At 37.9% G+C, this 22,296-nt stretch overlaps 1 protein-coding gene across 1 annotated transcript; it reads right to left on the bottom strand.

The window, feature by feature from the left end:
- Positions 1 to 3,908: 3,908 nt before the first annotated feature.
- LOC140137644 (cytochrome P450 2G1-like) lies at positions 3,909 to 14,295 on the bottom strand. The gene is made up of 3 exons (XM_072159378.1): positions 13,858 to 14,295; positions 7,284 to 8,225; positions 3,909 to 4,794 (listed from the first exon to the last, which is right to left on the bottom strand). The coding sequence occupies exons 1-3, from the start codon at positions 14,228 to 14,230 to the stop codon at positions 4,610 to 4,612; spliced, it is 1,500 nt and encodes a 499-aa protein (XP_072015479.1). The 5' UTR covers positions 14,231 to 14,295; the 3' UTR covers positions 3,909 to 4,609.
- Between the last annotated feature and the right edge of the window lie 8,001 nt (positions 14,296 to 22,296).

Below are 22,296 nucleotides of genomic sequence, written 5' to 3'. Positions count from 1 at the left end.
GCTTAGGGGTTGTACAATAATTATGTGTAAACGGGGTGGTAAGTTCGCAAAATGATCTGCCAACAAACACTTGCCCCACCCCGTGGCTATGCCTAAAATATATGCCCCTTCTTTGACGTGCCAAAAAACCTTTGCCTCCTCACTTTTTCGTGACAAAAAGCTTCACTCCTTTACAAATGTATTAAGTATTTTGTTAACCCAAATTAAAATCTTTAAATGTTGCATATTTGAACGTGTTCCTAACGTTTTCCTGTGCCAAAAATCTCTTTCCCCCCTTTTGACCTGCCAAAATTTCTCTTGTCCTTTTGACCTGATGATTGTTGCACCACCATATTTCAATGAGCTATTGCTTTTTGGCGGTTCACGAAATGAGATTAAAGACACTAGCAAACTTTTGTTTAAACAAAAACTTAAACTCGCACTGTGACATGTTCAGATAAGTCCACCCCTTGCCAGCTCAAGGTCATTAGTATGATACAGCTGTAAGCTGTTTAAGCCTAAAAATTGTGTTGTACATGATGTCTTGTTTGAAAAACTAATAAATTATCACTTGAAACTTCTGTGTTGACACGCCCTTATTGCTTGTTGGCGAATATCTCGCCAACAAGGTAACGTGTCAAACAGTTGTTTGATTCATTCGACCAGGTTTTTCAAACAAGACATCATGTACAACACAATGTTTAGGCTTAAACAGCTTACAGCTGTATCACACTAATGTATACAGATGCTTTTGAGTCATTTTCAACTTTAATTTCCCTTATTTACAACATTATTCACTTTCACAGCATTTTTAAAGCTTTTTCGGATATAAAATGTATCTATTTATGACAAAATTGGTGGCGCTATTTAGATACTGGAAATTACTCTTGTAGGCTTTTAATAAAAATAATTCCTTTTATTTTTTGATGAAATATGTTTATAAAATTTCTTTGTTGCTTGTTTCACCTATTCCATCTGTTTAAATGGCAGTATTGATTACCTACCCCTTGCAAATTAAGAAATCTGATTTATGATAAATAGCGCCATCTATAGTTTGCATTTTCTAAATAATGAAGCCAATTCTATATACATCGAACAACTATCAAAGTTCCTGCATGTGATTGGTTGTTGTCACAGAGGTCGGTATACACAAGAGTCGCATAAGTTTACATGTTCACGTAACCTCCTTCAACTCATTTGCATAGAACTGGATACCAGAATCGTATTCTGATTCGTCGTGCCTTCTAACCTGTTCTAATTAGCATACTTTTGGATACCTCCATATTTGGTATTACCTAATTAATTATTTATACCTCTATGTTGTTTACATAGTGACGTCATTAGAGCTGGTCACTTCGTCAACATCCGACGAACGAACGTTTGCAGTTTTCTTTTAATTACTGTTATATCGTGAAATACCATATAGCTGAGGTGTTAGTCCAATATGCATAGGAAAATATTTCTTGCGATGACCCATGTTCACATTGGCTAAATAAGCTGTATTTTCGCTGGAAAGGGGCCGGGACGAGTCGGCCATTTTGTTTGCAAAAGGCATGTTCTTCTCCCGCGTTACCCGGAAGTAGCAGCACCAGAACAAATGACGTCATTTCTGGATTTCAGCCGGAACGGTTACGTTCACTGCCGTGCATCAGTATAGGCATCAGCGTATCTAGGTTTTACTAAAGTAAAACATCTTTGGTTGTTGTCCATGTTACCTAGCCTGCGGGATACTTCTGCCCATAAGTTTTCGATATGGTACATATCTGGGCGTAAAGCCGGCCAGTCCAGGTGTTCTCCATTCTCATTTTCGTAGCATTGTCATCTTGGATCACGAAATTGTTCATGAAATCTCTTCTTGCAAACAGAATCATAACTGTATCAAGAACATGTAGGTATTGTGTTACGAGTCGTACTTGACTCAAGGCCAAAATCACCTTTAATTGAAAGCACGTTATTATTGGTACAATATATGACAACAATGCACATACACAATAATCAAATATAATCACTCTTTATCTATTTAGTACTTAGCCAGCATTCTTCTTCTTGGTGATCATAAAGTTCTTGCAATGTTCTGGATGACTGATGTAATATATCCTTATTCACTTGTCCTGCGAAAATCAGCGACGTCCATTGTGCACTTGCATTTATAAATCCTTGCGTATAAAATCCTTATACAAAAATGGTGTTCTCCAAACACGTTTATAACTCCTTGCGCAGTTCTCCTATACTAAACTCCTTGCGCCGTTCTCCAATACTAAACTCCTTGCGCAGTTCTCCAAATCTCTTTACTCCTTGCGCTGCTTTCTCCAAACTTGGTGCTATTTCCACCTTTCACACAATATCTTCAGGAAGCAGGGCTGCGATGCAGTAGTCCCCACTTATATTGACAGTTGCGTTGAATCAAAATACCAGACTTCAGCAAGTCGACAGAAGAATATATATTCCTTTCTTGGAAGAAGTACGTTCTTTGACGTCTTCTAGATCTTCTCCGACAACACTGGCAAATAGTAGTACTTTGACTACATAAAATATTTCTGGTTTGCAATTTCCTTTCTTTGAAGGAATTGGACTGTAAGCATTTTAGCTAGCTAGCCCAGATCAACACTATCAACTGTGTCAATAATTGTGTTTACATTTTCTAATATATCAAGCATGGGAAAACCCCCATTCTATTATGGGCCATTTACTACCTTCACACTATGCTCAATCTGGAAAATTCCCATTAATAACATTAACCTTTCTCATTACATCACTTCCTTAGGGGAATTCCATTACATCACTTTCCCTTTACAACCTCAGGGGATTTCCAAATATTCCAAATTAGATATGATTCAACTTCTTTTGCTCAATTTGAGAGGGGAATTCCCCCAAAATGTCATCACTCATGTAACTTTGTAAACAAAGATAAATCTTCAAATTAAATTACTCAGGGCACATCACAATTGGTCCTTGTTCAAGTGTCCTTCTAGCATGTTGAAGTGTGATTTTAAACTACTGTGAAATGCTCCCCATACTGTGATTCCATCACCACCTCCCTGGACTCTAGGTAGTATACAATTCTCAAGCAGGCTTGACCAACCTGTCTTCGGACCTTAAATCAACCATCTTGTCTGCAAAGGAGGAACCGGGCCTCGTCACTGAAGATATAATACGCCAGTGGCCTACTGTCAAATCCCTGTGTCTCTGTGACCAACGCAAGCGCGCATGCCGATGTCTTTGCGGAAGTATCGGCTTTCTTATTGGTCATCTTGCGCGAAAACCTGCACTAACCATGAACAAAATAGACTGGTTAGTAACCAGTCTATTTTGTTCATAAGTTTCCTTGTAACAAACGCGTTTATGGACCTCATCCATTCTGTTCGTAGCCGAGATGCAGGCTTCCTGCGGCCATTCCGCCAAAGTCTCGGGAGATCGGTCGTCCCTGGCGGTTGTCTTTCGGGGCCGAGCTGACCTTTGTCTAGGTGTAGCAGTTCCGGTCTCTCGACGTATCTTCAAAATTTTAGAAACTGCGCCTTGTGTAATTCCTAAAGCGGCACCAATATCCTTCTCCTTGTAGCCGCGAATACGTAAGTCAATGACACGGGCGTATTATTCTGCGATCAACTCGCACCAGAAATATCGTATACAACAGCCAGATGCAACAAAGTAAAGCAGGTTTCTTCACACGATAATGCAAAGCCAATGTAACCTTATGATTCACATCGCTGAAATAACTGCGAAAAGAATACCCGATGGATCATTGGTCAGGCATAAGAAACCATTGTGCTACATTACGTAATGGGTGATATGGAATGGTACCTAAGACATTGCCAGACACCCGTGATCCATTTCGCATGGTTGACGGGTCATTGCTGGTAAGAAATCTGCACTTGAAAACAGGGCTATGCACAAAAATAAAAATATTCCAAACTTTTGTCATGACTGTATAAAACATAAATCTTACTGTAATTAAAGCACTTCAGGTTGTGGTGTTTTAGTACACCACTGGGCATCACAATCATGCACAAAATAGAAATTCGAGAATTTGAGGGCGTCGCTGTGTAGCAAATCACATATTATGGCTTTAATATTTTTTAGATCTGGAGGAACCATGTTATTAGTGATTCTGGGACAGTTATTAGGGATTCTGGGATTCATCTCAAGTTGAGAGTAACGCCGTGTTGGGTTTTTCTCAGTGGCAGATTCGAATTTCACGTGTCAGGAACGGCTTCAAAACTCAACCGCTGGGTGCCCGCCGGTTTTGCTCGGTTCCGTCCGGTTGGAGCCGGTTTCTATTGTTCTAAACAATGGAACACGGTTCAACCGCTATCAACCGCCGGTCCCTTATGTAATCCCTCGGGCGCATACACACACGAATACTGGCTGTACGCTGGCGACACAACCGCGTAACGTACTGATTAGATTCTACAACTGCAATATCCAACATGGCGTTACTCTCAACTTGAGACGAGAGAGACTACAGTCTTGAGTATTTTGTGTATGATATATATGTATGTCTATATAAAGAGTGAAATCTTTATGAAATGTTTCTGCTGGCTATATACATGTATATCATTACAGAAAAGCAAATCTGATTTGCTGGATAATATATTACCAAAATTGAACACCAAACAAGAGGATAACAGATTTAGTCGCGTTTTGTGACTCTCAGTTTGTACGGTTCTGGATGTAGGACAAGCCCTTCGATTGGTTTCAAGGTAGGCATCGGTGCGTCCTCAGATGTCTTCTCAAATTTGAACTGATGTAGAAGATGGGTAAAGAAGATGAAGAGTTCTTGTCTCGCGAGAGCTTCACCGAGGCAAACCCGGCGTCCTACAACAGAAAGGACAAAGATATATTTTATCATGGAATACAAAATAACTAAATCTGTTATTTAAGAAATGTCACCTTTTTTTGGTCGTATTTTCCTCAAATCAGGTCGTATAGAATAATTGAATTACGAATATGATGATATATTTACGTACACATGTCATAATATGCATAATCCAATTATGGCATTTAAACGCAGCCTAATAAAATGGCGACAAAACTTTCGTAACAGTCAAACTACAATGAGCCCATTTCACAGGTGGAGCGTATTATTACACATAATTTATACTTAATAACTGTCAAACTAATTATCAAAATATACTGGATAGATACTTATGGAGACAAAATAATGTTATTCGTACATTTATGTTAAGTGGTACTAATATACGTTTACATTAACAACTTGGGATCTCTGAGACAAATATGAATCAAACCAGGCAGTGGATTTAACCCCAAGTGCTTTTGATTTCTTACAAAGGATCTCATGGTTGACACTGTCAAAAGCGTTTTGAATGTCTAGCAAGTCCATGCCTGTGTATTTCCCTTCGCCCATTTGATCTCTTATGTAGTCTTGAAACACGTATCAGTGGAATAACCCCCCCCCCCCTCTTTGCCCTATTTTTACCCAGATCTCATTAATTTGGCATCTTGGTGATCCATGGCTAATTAGTCGATACCCAGTTATTATTCCCATGGACCCAACCCAGATGATGTATTTTTCTAACCTATTTCTTCGTAATCCACAAAGTCCCTAGTACACATATTTTGTTGGTCCCAAAACAAAATATTGTCCCAGGGGAGGGGGAAAGGTCATTACATGAGTTCAAATTTCAAACTTTATCAATTGTGTCAAAAAGATTACTAATGTATTCCTCTTGTCATAGGGATTCAGAAAATGTATAGTTTTACCTATCTAGGATGCACTGTTCTTGAGTTATTACCAAAAAGGTCAAAGGTTAAGCGTTGACCTCTAAAGGGTCAATTTTTTTCGCTAGTCCGAATTCTGAAAAAGGCTCGCTAGTCCATTATCGAGTTCTCTAGTCCGAGGGTTCGCTACCTAACCATAACCCTAACCTTAAACCCTAACCATAACCCTAAAACAAACCCTTATTCTATATTTGGACTAGAGAAGCTTCGGATTAGCTAACTTAATTTGGTTTTCGGACTAGCGACCCTTCGGACTAAAGAACCTTCGGACTAGAGAGAAGTCACGACATACGTGGTGCGTAGCACGTACACTGGCCGGTGCGTTTATAAGACGTTGAAAACGTTGTTAAATATTGCTAGTCTCGGTTCCAAACAGGATTGTGCTCATTCGTCACGAAGGAGGACAAGGCGGCTAGAAAAAAGACTATAATATCGCTAATATATGGTTGAAAATTACCGAGTCTCAATAATTCAATACAGCATGCTTTTGATTTTGACCAAAAACCAAGGTTAACTAACATGCTGCTTAAACTTAATTGTCCTTTTGTGCTCCCAAAATATTATAGTTGCTCAAACACATATATTTTGTTAGATTAAGGACTATACTACAACCATATATCATGACACTATTTCAAAATGAGACTTTTTTGTGCTGAAAATTAGGCGCGTTGCATGAGCTTCGACATGTCGTAAAATCAGCATATTTATACGAAACACGTGCGTTTTATACGACGTTAGTGTCCAAAATGTGAAATTGCAATGTCATTTTTTATACGGAAAGTATCACATACATTTCAATGGAAAATCTCTGCGTGTGAACACCGCGTATAAATGAAGTCAATTTCTTAACACATCGCTGTAGCTTTATTATATTTATTTGATTTCCTGCAGATTTTTCCCTCTGGAGTCCTCTGGCGGATGAGTACATCGGTTAGGCCAAAAAATTTACCCCCCTTGTATACACTTTGACCTCGATAACTCATTTTTCCCGAAGGTCCCTTCGTGGTATCCGGTGAAATCTGTAACTATACATACCCTTCTCTTTTACTTAAAGGACCATTCAGTGATTTGCTCATCTGGGCGATCGTAAAATTCATCAAAATTCAGATTTTGGTACCTTTGTCATTGTCATAGATGTGCTAACATATCCTGCTAGTGGTTCAGCCAAAAGCATTGTATTGAACACAAAATAATGCATTTACATGAATCTATAATTTATATGCTGACAGTATACTGGTATATAAATTAGCTACATGTATTTGAATGGGGCTTTAACTTCGTCAAAAGTGCTGTTTTCTTCGGGGGTTTTTTGCCCAATTTTTCAATTCAAAAATACCAAATGACGATTTGAATGAATTATCCGTCACTTTCAAACCGTATAAACAAGTTTAATTTTTTAAACTTTGTACGCTGGTATCACTGAATGGGACTTCAAAGCAACACAATTGAGTACACAACTTAACACTAATACTGAGTTTCAATGATCTGTACCTCTCACGTTTTAAGTGTATAACGTACAGGATGTGAATGCTCGGCCTTTTTGGCTTTAATCTAAAGTTACCTACCTATTCCAAAGGGAATCACTTCGTTCGGTTCATGAAAGTTACCGCCATCATCCAAGAAACGTTCTGGTCTAAAATTTTCTGGATCGCCCCACAACTCAGGACTTTGCATCACTGCGTACAAGTTAGGTATCACCACGCTATTCTTCGGGATGGTATAGCCTCGGAAAGTTGTCTTGGCTGCTGCTACATGAAATGAAGACAACGGTGCCAGTGAAACGATTCGATGAAGCTCCGTGATAAAGGCTTGTGTATAAGGGAGATTCGGTTTATCGGCTAACTTTGGTAACCGGTTACGACCGACTACCGTATCGATTTCGCGATGTATGCGATCCTGCACTTTGGGGTATCGGACAAGGTATTGACTGCCCCATTGAAGTGTATTGGAAGTTGTATCTGTCCCCGCAAAGAAAATAGCTAATATTAGTCCGGCCATATTATCTGGATTTCGGAAAGACTTAGGATCATCTGATTTGTGAAGTCGTATTTCATTCAACCACAAATCGATTACGTCATTCAAGTTTTTTGGGTCAAAGTCTTTGCGATGACTTTCAATCATGCAGTTTATGAATTCATGCAGCTCATCAGTAACTATCAGTAATTCTTGCTTTGCTCTACTTGGGATATTGATTGGGACACATATTTCCAAGGCACCTGCTCCAAACAGTTGAGCTAGACGATTCAAAAGACTAGTAAGCCGATGAATGCGCTCGTCAGTAAATTCAAATCGGGTTCCAAAAACGACTTTAGAGATGATGTTTGATACAACATTATTTAAATGGCAAGTAAGGTCAACAGCTTGGCCTTTAAGGTTGGCTAATTCCTCGACCAGATATGAGCTTTCTTTACTGATGGGCTCCTCAAACCGAGATGTACCGACTCCAAATTGACGGAAGCATGCTAGAGCGAAAATCCGGTATGGTCCCATGTCATCCCATTTGTTAACTACAAACAATTGATAAAACATAGACAGAATAAGAAAAATGTTTATGATTCATAATCTCGTTACCTCTCCCTTTAATGACTGCCACCACACCATGTCAAACAGTCAACACTGTTCTATAGCAGTGGCGAATGATGATAAAAAATAATGATGATGACAATAACGAAGATTGATGATGATGACGATAATGATGAAAACGACGCTGCGTACCATTCAAAGTGATTAAAGGGGCACTCAGAGATTGGTCATTACCAAACAACACTATTCCCCACGCATGTTCTTTTTCTTGCAGTTTCAGAATGTTAGTGTAGTAACTATATAACCCCTACCACGAATAAGCAAAACGCTATGTTTTCTAATAAATAGAGACAAACGAAAAAAAACTCTCTATGCCCGGGCACCAGTTTCAGTCTAGATTCGCGTTATATTTATGGGATACGGTGCAACCAATTTCAGACTTCAGCTGACAATTTCAGGGTTGCAATTCGCGATGTTTTTGAAGATTTCCCCCTCGACTTTTTGACAATGTCCTGTCCCATGGAAAACAATGATTGAGAAAAATAAAATTCAGCCACTTTTTCATCATTGGCTCTTGCAACTAAACTGGTAGTTTCCTAATGGTTAAGAGAGATTGGGCGAAATTTTGGATATTTGAGCCGCGTTTTGGTCTGAATCTATTTGGCAACCCTAGACAGATTGAGCTGTTTACTTGCTGTTTTTCAGCTAGCCGCATACCATGCATACGACGCGATAAAGACGATAATGCGTAGAATACGCATTTACTTTGGTTTTTACTGTGGTATAGGCTACACGATTAGTAAACCAGAGTTCGTAGTATCTGATCCAATAAATGCACTTACTGTGTACGTTTCAACAACCACTGTTGTCTTTGTCAACACTTGATGAGGAGTGACTGCAATCTACTGACAACCAACGCTAGAGGGATTTCCAGCGTGATTTTTTTGGTTGCCAGTTGGTTTTCCTTTTGGGTATTTTTTAGATCCCTGTTGCAGGAACTCATCAAAAATGTGAGTAAACTGGTACTGCCCCTCGTCCATGTTCATAGTTGTACGCCCCCTCTTTCTAATTTCCACAGCTTCTTTGATCCATCGCTTATATCTATCTTGCTCTGTGCCAATGACCTCAGCTTCCCCCCACCCAATTACATGGTTCTTATCAACAACATGGTCTGTTATGGCCGACTTGTGCGTAGTAGTTAAGGACTCTTTCCTCCCTGCTCTAGTGACCACGGTGCTGCTGACTTTTTCCACTTCACTTTTGTGCTCTTCTAACCGCGTGCCGAATTTTCTACCTGTTTCTCCAATGTACGATAGGTTACAGTTTCTACAGGGGATTTTGTACACTGCCTGAGTGGTGTTGTGCAAGTCACGCTTATCTTTTGGATGGACAAGTTGTTTTCGAAGAGTATTGTGCGGTCTCATGGCTGTGGAGATGTTATAGTTCTTCATTACTCCCTTGACATATGGTAGAACAACCATACCTTTACTCTTGCTGTTTTCATCGGTCTTTTTTGTCACTTTCTTTGGTTTAACACTTTGCATTTGATCTTTTACCTTTTTAAATGTCTAATTAGGGTAACCACACGTTTGGAGGGCTTTCTGGACTTTCTTTTCTTCTTCCTCTTTATCCGCCTCTTCTGTCACTATGGTGTCTTTTCTGTGGTACAAAGATCGTATGACCCCTAGTTTTTGATGCAGAGAGTGGTGAGACTGGTAATTCAAATAGTGTTGACAAAGACAACAGTGGTTGTTGAAACGTACACAGTAAGTGCATTTATTGGATCAGATACTACGAACTCTGGTTTACTAGTTTACTCTACCGATCCTGATGAATTTGTTCAATCAGGCTATACGATTGTTTATTTACCTTCATTGACATTCTCGACCGAGTCATATGCGTACTTTTATCGACATGTCGATAACTTTTTTCCGACATGCCAACAAGAAAAATATTTCAATGATAGCACAAGGGGGCACACCTTCTCAAAATGACCCTAACAATCACAAACAATTTTACAAATTAGACATTCTTTTTTGCTTGGTTCGTTGGTTTTGAATGGGTCAAAATCAATTTGCATTTTGCCTAAAGATGGCCAATTTCACATGCATAGAGCAAAAAACAACCCCAAATCTCATAAAGCAGCAGGGTTTTTACTCTCTGGTCTTAGCACATTACTTTTTCCTATGTTATGAGGGTTTTTTTTTAAAACTGTCAGGTGAAATAATGTCAGAAAACTGAAAATGCAAAAATAGTGATAACGTACATTTACTGATTTGGTGGAGAAAAAAAAGCATGCCTTGTTGTTCTACATTTTTTTCTTAGAAAATGTAATGTCCCAAAGTGTGTGTAACAAATTCAGTTAGAAAAATTGTGCATAGGCCTATGCACTGCTTTATTGAATTTTAGCAGTCAAAATAAAGTTAATTGTGCACATGGTAGTATTCAATTTTTTATTGCATTAGAGTATTTCTGAGTTTTCAAATAAATTAATTGGGAAACTTAGTGCAATATTTTATAATTTCATATCAGCACTTGAACATTTATAAGGGGCTTGCAAAGTAATCTGTAAAGTGTCAGGTACATGTCATGATGTCAGTAAGCTTTTATGTATAAAAAACTGTATATATTTCACGTAAGGGTCATTCCATCTCAACAAAACCAATGGGTTGGCTGATCACCCTCTCAGATTTTGTTTTAAATCACACATATCAACTGAATGCCTTATGGGTCAACTGAACACATTTCAAACGGTAGGTCTCAACTCCTTGTCGTTTTTGAGTTTTGGCTCGTTAAAATTTGGCATTTTTTCGTATCAATTTGTAAGCGCTCTTTAGCAAAGTCAACTTTTTGCACAAGATTTACAATTTAAAGAGAATTAGCCATTGCTCAATGATATGAGTATATGGACAATATAAGTGTGCTCTTTTTTTAATCACATGAAATTTGAAAAATATTGTAAGGAACACTATGTTTTGACTTTTAAAACCTACATCTTGGTCAAAATTTGTGCTTGAATAGGCCGTTTTTGACAGATTTTCCACATTGCTGTAAACATTGAATTGCATCATCTGCTGACGAATGAAAAAAAGTGTTTTTAGCGGGAAGTGTTAGCTTTCGTTTGATATAAAAACTTTTCTGATTGGATGAAGGGAACATTTTGAGTTTTGACAAAAAACAATCAGGTGGTAACTGTGCGTAGATGCATTTATAAGCGTATAATTTTGTAGCCAAACTTTTTCATATGGACGCGATTTTCCCACTTCCCATTAAAAAATACACAGAAGTCGAAATCAAATTTTTACCATGTGGGAAGTCCACCACCACAACCAAGTTCACACAAGTTCAAAATGCATGTATAAACTTACCAGACACCAGAAGCTATCTTCATGGTTAGATTAAATTGATGAACTTTGCATTGTATTAGAACATTTAATGTCAATTATTACACTCTTATTTCGCCAATTAAAAAAGTCTTAAACAATCTTAATCAATCTTAAACTCGTGTTAGTTACGTGGTCCTCTCGTCGAAATATTGGTTAAGGGCCCTTAATTTTCTTGTTGTTTAAGGCTCAAATCAATAGTTGGTTAAAACTTTTAACCAATAAATGCATATAGCACTTTAACCAGCTTCAAGTTTAAGTGCTTAACCAACTAGGTTGTTTAAGGTCTTTTAATCAATATTTGCTTAATAACTCCAAACAGATAATGATTTATATGTTCTATTTTATCTAAGGATTGTTTAAGAAATACAACTGCTTAATCAATGGTTGTATTGGATTTAATTATGATTGGGACTTTCTTTCTTTCTTTTTTAAATTTTATACTGAAACATAATTCATGATAGATTTGAAGTCATCAGATCTTGGTCAACTGTGAGATTCGTTCAAAAATACAATTTCATGCATAAAGTTTTTTTTTTTATCAGTTCAACCCGCTATGTATCCGGGCAATGTATCCGAGTTAAAAATTAAAATCTAGTAAGCCTTTCTCTCTCGCATGCATTACGATACAATGCTAAAATACAATACATCAACGCTAATAAATTCACACACTCGATACGGTATCCAGCATACCGATACTTCAATGCATCTCGTCTACATTGTAAGCTATTGTGCGTATGCCCAAAACTGAACATCGCGGTACACACATTGGTGATATACATGTACCGTGCACGTAGAACAGTACAGTACAGTATCGCTAGAATGTCAATCCCAATGACGTTGTTAAATCTAGCAAATGAACGCATCAATATCCATCCTTTATGTCTCAATGATGTCTATGCATAACTTATCAAACGAATCTCGAGTTTGGTGCAACCTGATTGACTCAAACCTACCTATTTGAACGAAGTTTCAGGATACCATAAGCAGCACGACCAGCATTCACTCGTGGCCGCCATTTGCTTTTGTCATTTTAAACAATAATTGGTTAAAATTCCGTGGCGCGAGATGTATCGTTAAACAGGTAAAGTACAATTCCACTAAACATTACACAGTTTAACGCCTTTTAACGTAACAAAAAATAACCACCTTTATACGCTCGAGTTTAACAGTCTTTTAACATACGTTAAACTTTGCAGATTAAGCGCAAAATCACGCCTTTGAACATTAATTGTTTAAAAATCTTAAACTTTTCTTCATATACTTGGCGACTGTTAACTGCCGGAACAAGAGTGTATGTATTTCAATGATATCTTCAAACAGTCATTTAACCATAGAGATAAGATAACTTGACAACACTAAGTTCATTTTTTGTCAGAGGGGCACGTTTTTCTTTCATTTTTTTCAGGAGCTGCCTGCGCTACTGCCGAAATGGCCAGTGGTGTATTTTGCTATTTTGATGGGCCAGTTTGCGTGATCGCGAAACGCAAAATTTGGCAATTTTACCCTATTTGGGCCTAAAACACGGTGCTTTTCCATGTGTTAAAAAAAGTTGCATGCAAGTGGCAATTATTCCTTTATTTTTTCTTCTTTCTTCTATTTGGATTTTTAGGGGGATGTCCCCATGGAAAAAAATAGGGGGGAGGCGTGTACCCCGGTTCTCCAAGCTTCCTCTGCCTATAATTGTACTGCAACATGATTTAGTTGTATCCGTGATAATATATTAATAATCTGTACCACATGAAACATTATTGTAAAAATTATCAACACTAAAGAAGATATTGCAGCTTTTTAGTGATTTAAAGAGCAGACCAGAAGGAACTGACATAAACCTCAAAATTAAATTATAGAATTTTTAACACTTCATAATTATACATCTCTGACTATTATCAAAATTATCTGACTTATCAAAATACATAAAGCACCTGATCAAGTGTACTTTTGTTTGGTTTTATTGGATCATTTGCGTGCGCAGCGCGCGAAAAAATGTTTACACTCCCCTCCACGTGCCAAAAAACCCCCTGTTCATACACCCAAAACTTTTTACGCCCCACCCCCTATTCAGAACTCCTAAAATTTTATGACCCCCCCTACATATTTTCCAGCCCCTCCCCCATCAGAGTATTTCTGGACACTCCCTTACATATAATGACATACGAAATAATGGTCATTATGGCTTAGGATGGTTGCACTGGTAATCAATTTGATAATTACATTAATGTCCACTACTTACTAGATCTGCTGAAGATCTTGGCTTGCATTTCATTTTCGCCCCTATCACTCAGTTTTGTATCTTTCAAAGCCTCACGTATTGCTTGGTATTCATTCAGAACTACGATAGGCATCCCAAGTGCTGTGAACGAAAATACTTGTCCGTGTTTGTTACCAAGCTTTAACAAAAACTTGTAGAGTGGTTCGCCTTTGTAGAGCGCGTAAGCGATGTTGGGAGCAAAGCCAATGTAAGGAATTGGAGTCCATGGTCCTGGCGGTAAGTTGCTCTTTTTGGAAAGAAAGAAGAACACAGTAACTAGTATAACACACAGAAGTAAAATGTTAGTGAAGGATGATCCGGAAATCATTGATAGAAAAACTGAACTTGACGCCATTTTGGATTCGAACAGTCTGGCGATACAAATATGAAACCAGCCATGCAAAAAAATTGAATACAATGTAATTGGTGTCAAAGTGCTTCCAACATAATCATGATGACGTGGCACACAGTGTATTTAACCTATGCTCTAAGGGACTGTACAATAATTATGATCCTATGGGGGATCAAATTTCCAATTGACCCGCAAAAAATAGCTTTTTGCCAACCCCCCTCTATCGCACATGTCAAATTTTTTAATCCAATTTACAAACCTTAAATGGTCTAGTTATGTGTTGCGAGCGCAGCGCGCAGGACAATTTGCATATTTTTAAAAGTGTTTAATTCCGTTCTTATTTCGTAAGCCTTTTCTGAGCATTTTATTTTTTAAAAAAACCATGAATGTGTGCCAAAATTTGCTTGCCCCTCCCTCTCGGCTTGCCAAAAATTGCTTGCCCCCCCCCCTTTTTTTTTTTTGATCGCCAAAATTTCTTGCCATCTCCCACCAGGGCTCATAATTATTACACAGCCCCTAAAGGGTGTTCGGAAATACTTTTCTGGGGGGGCTGGAAAATAGTTTTTCATGTCAATTTTTTTAACCCCCCTCTCGTGAACCCAAAACTTTGCTCACCCCTCATATTATGTCCAAACTATTTTGACCCTCTTTCATATAAAATATGTGTAATTGTGGAAATGTTTTATCATTTTGTAAAGTAGCTCATAAGTGTGTTTATGCAAAATAAACCACAATCCATTTATGATTGGAATCAGTGGCGACAGAAGCATTAATATGATGGGGCGAGTTCCGGGGGATGAGTATAGTTTGTTCTGGTTTTACTGGGAATTTTTGTTGCAGGCTATTTTGTATTTTTTGCTTCATGACTAATGTTGCTAAAACTTGTAATCCCCCTATTCAGAACTCCTACAAATTTTATGACCCCTACCTATTTTCAAGCCCCCCCAACCCACCAAAGTATTTCTGAACACTCCCTAACCAAGGCACTGGGTCATGAGTATGTGGTAGAGCACTAGATTTGCTATTTTATCCATACCCTGCTTATCCATTGAGTCAAAACAGTCAAAACATGTGGCAAATCACTCAATGCACACATTTTCTCCCAGAAATAGGTCCTGAGGGCACATTAAAGTCATAATGTACGATCTTATAATATGAAGTTGGTTAATCTTTTTCAAACCTGATTTTTTGGCATATTTGTAATGTTTACACATGTCACAACTTGCACCTAAAATGGAATCAGCCAAATCTGTTGTGTTTGTAGGTAAACAGAGCAAAGTTCGACATACAGTCATAATTTCAAGAATTATGACTTTATGTCCTCCCATAGCACTGCGTGTTAAACGGCCAAAATAACAAGCAGCGTTTCCTTCACTTTACCTCGTTATTTCAGCTCAAAATGGACAGAAACCATTCCCGATAATTATTACTAGTATTATTTCAGCATTTTGAGTATATAATGACAAATTTTAAATTTGAAGGGAATCGTACATTAAGCCTTTAAGCGCGCGGGAGAAAACAACTTTTCAAACACAAAAATGTTCTTAAAATGTTTTAATCAAAAGTTTCAACAACATTTAAATGTCGGGTTATTATGAAGATCATGAAAACGGTTTTAAACCAAGATTTTTCCAAGCACAGCAAGTCTAGCCGCTACGTAGTCTGTGTTTATACTACAGGTTGAGTGCATAGCATCATAAGAGCTATGTGAGATCTAGTGGAAAATAGACATCTGTGATTGGTTTTTATCAAAATCTCAAGATAATACGCCTAACCTTAGACGTCTAAGATGCAATCTTAGACGTCTAAGAATTTCGCGGTAAACTTAAATTAACGAATGACAGGACCAGAAATCCCAAACAACCAATCATCTTATAGGCGTATTCAATTATTGACCAATGAAACCTTAGACGCCTAAGATTTTCGATCAAAACGTACGACGGATGCTGTAGAGATGCTCTCACTGGCGTCTGTTGTTGTTGGTCAGACCATGTAGATGATGTTGCCGGCTGTGTTGGCGGTCGTGTTATTTGGTCTACTACCTGATACAAAACGGGCGGCGATTAGCCATAATTCTGCCGGATTATAATGGCACTTCCCTGATAATATTGAATAAAATATTCGAAACTAAGGCCTATATATAAACTGAACTGATTATCCCGCTGTACAGTATGATCAATCACTGCGCATGGTATGTGTTATATGAGCTGCTAGTAGTCTTCCAAGGTGCTTTGTGAGCTAGGCGAGCTATATCACATTGGTGATACCGTCCATCACTAAAATATCGATCTTAGACGTGTAAGAAATCTTAGGCGTGTAAAATCTTAGACGTCTAAGATTTCATTGGTTAATAATTGAATACACTTAAGATGATTGGCCGTTTGGGATTTCTGGTCCTGTGATACATTGATTTAAGTCTACCGCAAAATTCTTAGACGTCTAAGAATGCATCTTAGACGTCTAAGGTTAGGCGTATTAACCATGTTAACTATTATCTTAGGCGTATTTTGAAGGCATTGGTCCAAGAGATAGCAGGAATTTCTTTGACAAAAATGACCAGGTGTCTTGTTATGAAAGTTGGATAGAACATCCCATGGGACATCTGAAAAGTGAAGTCTTGAGTGTCGTGAGCGGTGGAGCGTGACATCAGAGGTCAATGACCTCAAATTGTACACGTTTTCCTGTATAATTCGTTTTATGCATGCCATTTATTAACAAAAGCCTCGATTTTCACATTTATGGTGTCTAATGAAAGATATTAAAATAAAACATAACCAATATCAATGAGATTTAACAATGTTTCGACCCTAATTTTGAGCCAAAAATGTCAAAATTTAGCATTTTTACCCATATTTCGCAAATTGACCTGACATAAAACTTATAATTTCCTGAAAAGTGTGGGTCTATTACTAAAACATTCTTACTCAAAAACTGACCCATTATGTTCACAAAAAATGACCAAAAACAATGTGTGTAAGTAAAGTCGTTTTTGGGCAAGGACATTTAAGTGCAATGACCTCTTAAATTTCCCATGTAAGAGGTTTCTGCACATATAGACTGTGGGTAATGCCAACCCCTCCCCTAGGAGGATTTTTGGAATCAGGTATTTTGGGACCCAAAATCGTAATTTTTCTCCAACTCATTTACTCCGATGAAGGCATCAGATGAATCAACTAATCAATAATTGCTTATACTTCTTGCGATCATATTGGATTCAATGAGGTGTCATGGTGTACAGGATTAGATTGCGCATCTATATTATATTAAAAATATCCAAATATGGTTCAATGTTAAGATTAGGACTTTATTCCGAGTGTAATGATGCTTTTTGCATGTGCTGCACGATTTAGGGACAGAAAAATTTGCTCCGTTTACGAACAAAGCACTCAAACAAAGCACTGAAGCACAGCAAATGTCGCCCTCATCGGATTCGGAGCGTATGACAACCATCACTTCGAACAAGAGAAGATATCGCTAGTATCCAAGATCCTTTGCGGTTGCCGCGGTCGACTTGCTAAAACCATGCTAAAACCACGTGATATCACGTGATACGTTGTTATCGGGTATCGATTGATCAGTTGCCTCTCTCAGTTGTTTACCTTGTGTTTACTATGCAATGACCGTGGACCGAACGAGAGATCGCAATTAGAAAACATCATGCTCAAGAACCATGAAATGTTTTCATTATTCAGTAGAAAACGACATACCAATAAATATTCCAGGGTATGTCAAGTCCAACTGTTGCACAATAATGCAAAATGGTCATCTGAAATTTGGATTTCGTCAGCGAACCTGTCGAATTCCACTACCGTAGCGCGTAGCATACATACATTCATATCAAAGGAAAGTTCCACAGAAGTCTCATTTGCATAATTTCACGATATTCGGGCACAATTTCAAGATATTTATGGACATTTGCATAATTTCACGATATTCGGGCATGTATGCAGTGCATAATTTCACGATATTCGGGCACACAGAACCCTTCTCAGTCGGGCACGACGTATCACATGCAATCATCATTCATATCTCACTCAGTCAGAATGCTGACTATAATTAGGGACCTACTTGAAAAATCCCAATTGTAAATCTAAATGGTTATTTATGCACATGTAAACAAATGAACAATCTTTGACTTTTGGATATGGTATCAAAACACATGAATCCACGCCACGGCCAATTGTCTTTATATCCCTGGTCCCATCAACTCTATTTTTTGAGGTGTGGTATTAATGCGGCTGTCAATTGCAATCCCGCTCCCTAGAAATAATAGGTGTCCACCGCTCAGTCCGACACGCCGCTAGTCCGACAACACAAATTCCCTATACTTAGAGGTGCGTCAGTCCGAAATTGAAAAGCACGGCGCTAGTCCGAAAAAAAGCATGCATTAGTCCGAAAATAAAAACCACTGCAACAGTCCGACACGCTGCTAGTCCAAATCTGAAAGCAGTTTTCTGTCTGACACACCGTTAGTCCAAATCCGAAATACACTGCGCTAGTCCAAATTTGGAAAACACTGCTTCAGTCCGACACTGCGGTAGTCCGAAACTGAAAACCATGGTGCTAGTCCGAAACTGAAAACTACAGCGCTAGTCCGAATCTGAAAAACACTGCACTAGTCCGAATCTGAAAAACACTGCACTAGTCCCGAATATCAAATTGGGACTAGCGCAGTGTTTTTCAAATTGGGACTAGCGCAATGGTTTTCAGTTTCGGACTAGCGCAGTGTTTTTTAGATTCAGACTAGCGCAGTGTCGGACTGAAGGAGTGTTTTCCAGATTCGGACTAGCGCAGTGGTTTTCATTTTCGGACTAGCGGCGTGTCGGACTGGCAGAGTGTATTTTAGATTTGGACTAGCGGCGTGTCGGACTGGTGCAGTGCATTTCAGATTCGGATTAGGGGCGTGTCGGACTAGCAGCGTGTCGGACTAACGCCCTGTACCCGTTTAATAGTACCTGGGCCAAGTGATGTAACACAGTCACAGGGCTGTCAACTTGTTAGAATTACGGGGACACGGTCACCCAGTCAGTCCGAAACACCGTCAATCCGAACCCCTGTCAACCCAAAACCTCAAAAAGACGTCTTATTTTTAAAAATGCGACTTAATTTAAAAAGACTTCTTATTTCTAAAAAGGCGACTTAATTTAAAAAGACGTCTTATTTTTTTAAAAGGCGTATTTTTTACAAAAATCTCCCGTTCTAAAAATAAGTAGTCTTTTAAAATAAAGTCACCTTTTTGTCTGAAATGGCGACTTTAAAAAAAAGAAAGCCCCTCTGAAAAAGTTTAAGCAACGCTACAAAATAAGATCTTACTTCGAACCATCGCATCCGCGTAAACGTTGTTGATGTACGATGCCTGGACTCGCTGCCTCCACCATTCCAAATATTTTAACCTGCTACGACACGTTTCAGAACAGATTTTGGGTTACGATACGTTTCAGATTTACACAATTTGGATAGTGCTCTACTTTAGTAGGCCTACATGTACTGATGTAGTACTATGAACTAGAAGAGGTACATTGTACATAGGCCTATCGTATAATACAAGTAGGCCTATAGCGAGGTATCAGGTATGTGCATGTATCACCTTTATGCCCTATATGTATGTTTTATTATCATGATTTAGGTGTGTGTTTACGTGCCTCACTATTAGTCCGGCTCAAATAATTGAAAGTCTTTAAAACACGTAGGCATATGTGCCTCCTGGTCATACAGCTCCAAAACTTTTTTTTCCATTTGTAGCTTAATATGACTTTAAAGAATAGGGCACTTTATTTGTTACTGATTTAGAGGTAAGTAATAATTTTCTTAATTTTAGGTAATTTTTGAATAAAATAATATTTGAATAAAACACTTTTGCAGGTAGGCCTATGCCGAAATGAAAAAGTTTGAACTTCACTTGAACCACAGATATTGGGACACAGTTCAGTTGAATAAAAAAAAAAGATAACTGTTAACTAGCAAGCGTTACCATGGTTACCAAGTATTGGTTGCCAGGCATAGAGTCCGGCAATGTACTGGGAGCTAGGAGAAGGTTCAGAGATCACATCTTTTTCAACTACACCAAGTATACCAGTACCACTGTCAGGACAATATTATTACCTAGCTGGGGGGTTTACACCCCCCAGCTAGGTATTGTAATCGTTCGGGTTCTTCCGCTGGCAACAAACCACTGTAATCTTCCCGTTTTCTTCCGCTGGCAACAAAGTGAAAATGCACATTTTTTTTTTGTTACCCTTTGAGTATGAAACCCTGACTTGATGCTATGTAAGAATTATTTGACTAGTGAAGATATGGTTTGGTCTTTTTGAATCATTGTTTTTCTAAAGGAATGAATGTGTTTGTTAGTTTGTTACTGTAATTTGTTATTTAACCTAAGGCACTTAATTAGTGGAAAAGGTAATTAATGACCTGTTGTTTCTGCAAGCCCAGGGAATATATGTGTGGGAGGATTGATGGCTAATATGATTTTGGATGTAGTTAGTTGGAATTGAAAGGTTGTTGCAGAAAACTTGGATAATAGTGACAGTAGTTTGTGTAGGAAGCAATAGTTGAAATAATGGCATATGGGCACATGAACAAAGTGAATAACTTTAGGTGATTGCAAAGCCAAAGGTTTTCTTTAAGGTTGAATGTCAATGCAGTGGAAATAAGCAGTAATGGCATATTTATATAGGTTTTTTAATAGAAATTTGATTTTTGATATGAACCATGCAGGTGTGTTAAAGGCACTCCTTAACAGTAATTGTAGTATAAATTTATGGGTTTAATATTATGTTTACTATTAAAAGTACTAGTATTAGGCTCTGGCTTATCTTTTGATTTTGATTTTGCACCCGTATTTTACAGACTTTGGTGGTATGTTTGGAAACAGGGGATTAATGAGCCAGGCTTTAAAATGTTTAGCATTTATTTCTGTATGGTTATATGTCCGACCTCTTTCTTTGTATTAATGAAAGTGTTCTCTGGCCTCTTTCTTTGTAATGAATGTGTTTTTGGCTTGATTAGTAATTCCAATGTTAGTACCGGTATATGAAACTATCAGATGTGTTTCCTTTGCAGTAGGAACTTTAATTCTTTCAGTGCCATTATCATGGCAGTTAATATCAAACTCTAGCTAGCATTTGTTTACAGGCTCTATGTTTTGCTTAAGTAAATGATTGTTGGGGATTTTCTTGTCTTCTGATGTTAGGGTTTTTTGTTTTATACTTATATCTTAGAGTATGTATCTTATTTTGTTTGATTAAAAACATCTTGCATTAATATATATTTGAATCCAAGTTCCTAATTTGTGTGGTTTAAAACATTAACAATTGGTGTTCTTGTATTTTACAGGGAAATTAAACATGGTTTAAGATTATGCGCAACACAAAAATAGCTTGCAAATGGAATAGACCTACATGAATGCGGGATATGAATTCATTTGTTTTCCCTACCTTTTTTTTTGTTTATGAAGTTGGGGAAAATAGTATAAAAGCCTTTAAAAGTCTAGTAATTGGTAACTGTAAAAGAAGTGCAGGTACCCTTCATGATACCACTGGGTATTATACTGTGCGTGCGCGGCAGCACTATTGTGGTGCCACATTACATTTGATGTAGTATATATGTCATGGACTGTAACATTTGAGCTGTTTTAGGGTCAATTGGTCATGGTATACAAGTAATATTGTAAATAATTTTATTGCACAACCTTATGCCCTACAACAAGTTAAAACTGCATTTCTAAAAGGTTTCAGTGTTAGATGAATTGGTTAGTGCATCGTGGTATGATAAAATTCCTTCTATAATCTGTGGATAAATGTTTATAATCTGTGAGTTAATGGTACCAGTACATTTTATTGTTATCATGGTTATCACCCATTTGCTGTTTTCTGTAATCATGGTGATCTTGAATGAGAAATACTAGCTAGTACTAACAAGGTAAGACTGATCATAGTTTAATTAATTTAATTCTATAGTGATAGTTACAGGACTATTCATGGGTATTGGAATAATTCTGGTAGACCCTGCGCACAAGTATAACCCTAACCCTAAGCAACCCCAATTATAACCCTAGCCCTAATCCTCAC

Source organism: Amphiura filiformis, chromosome 17 (genome assembly GCF_039555335.1).
Source record: "Amphiura filiformis chromosome 17, Afil_fr2py, whole genome shotgun sequence".
Taxonomy (NCBI): domain Eukaryota; kingdom Metazoa; phylum Echinodermata; class Ophiuroidea; order Amphilepidida; family Amphiuridae; genus Amphiura; species Amphiura filiformis.
Note: the sequence above shows the minus strand (reverse complement) of the source record. Positions and strands in the feature narration are given on the sequence as shown.

Coding starts and splice junctions, on each gene's coding strand:
- LOC140137644 (XM_072159378.1), bottom strand. CDS start 14,230: ATGGCGTCAAGTTCAGTTTTTCTATCAATGATTTCCGGATCATCCTTC. Junction 8,226..13,857: donor CAAGATCTTCAGCAGATCTA/GTAAGTAGTGGA, acceptor AATTGTTTGTAG/TTAACAAATGGGATGACATG. Junction 4,795..7,283: donor AGTGATTCCCTTTGGAATAG/GTAGGTAACTTT, acceptor TTTCTGTTGTAG/GACGCCGGGTTTGCCTCGGT.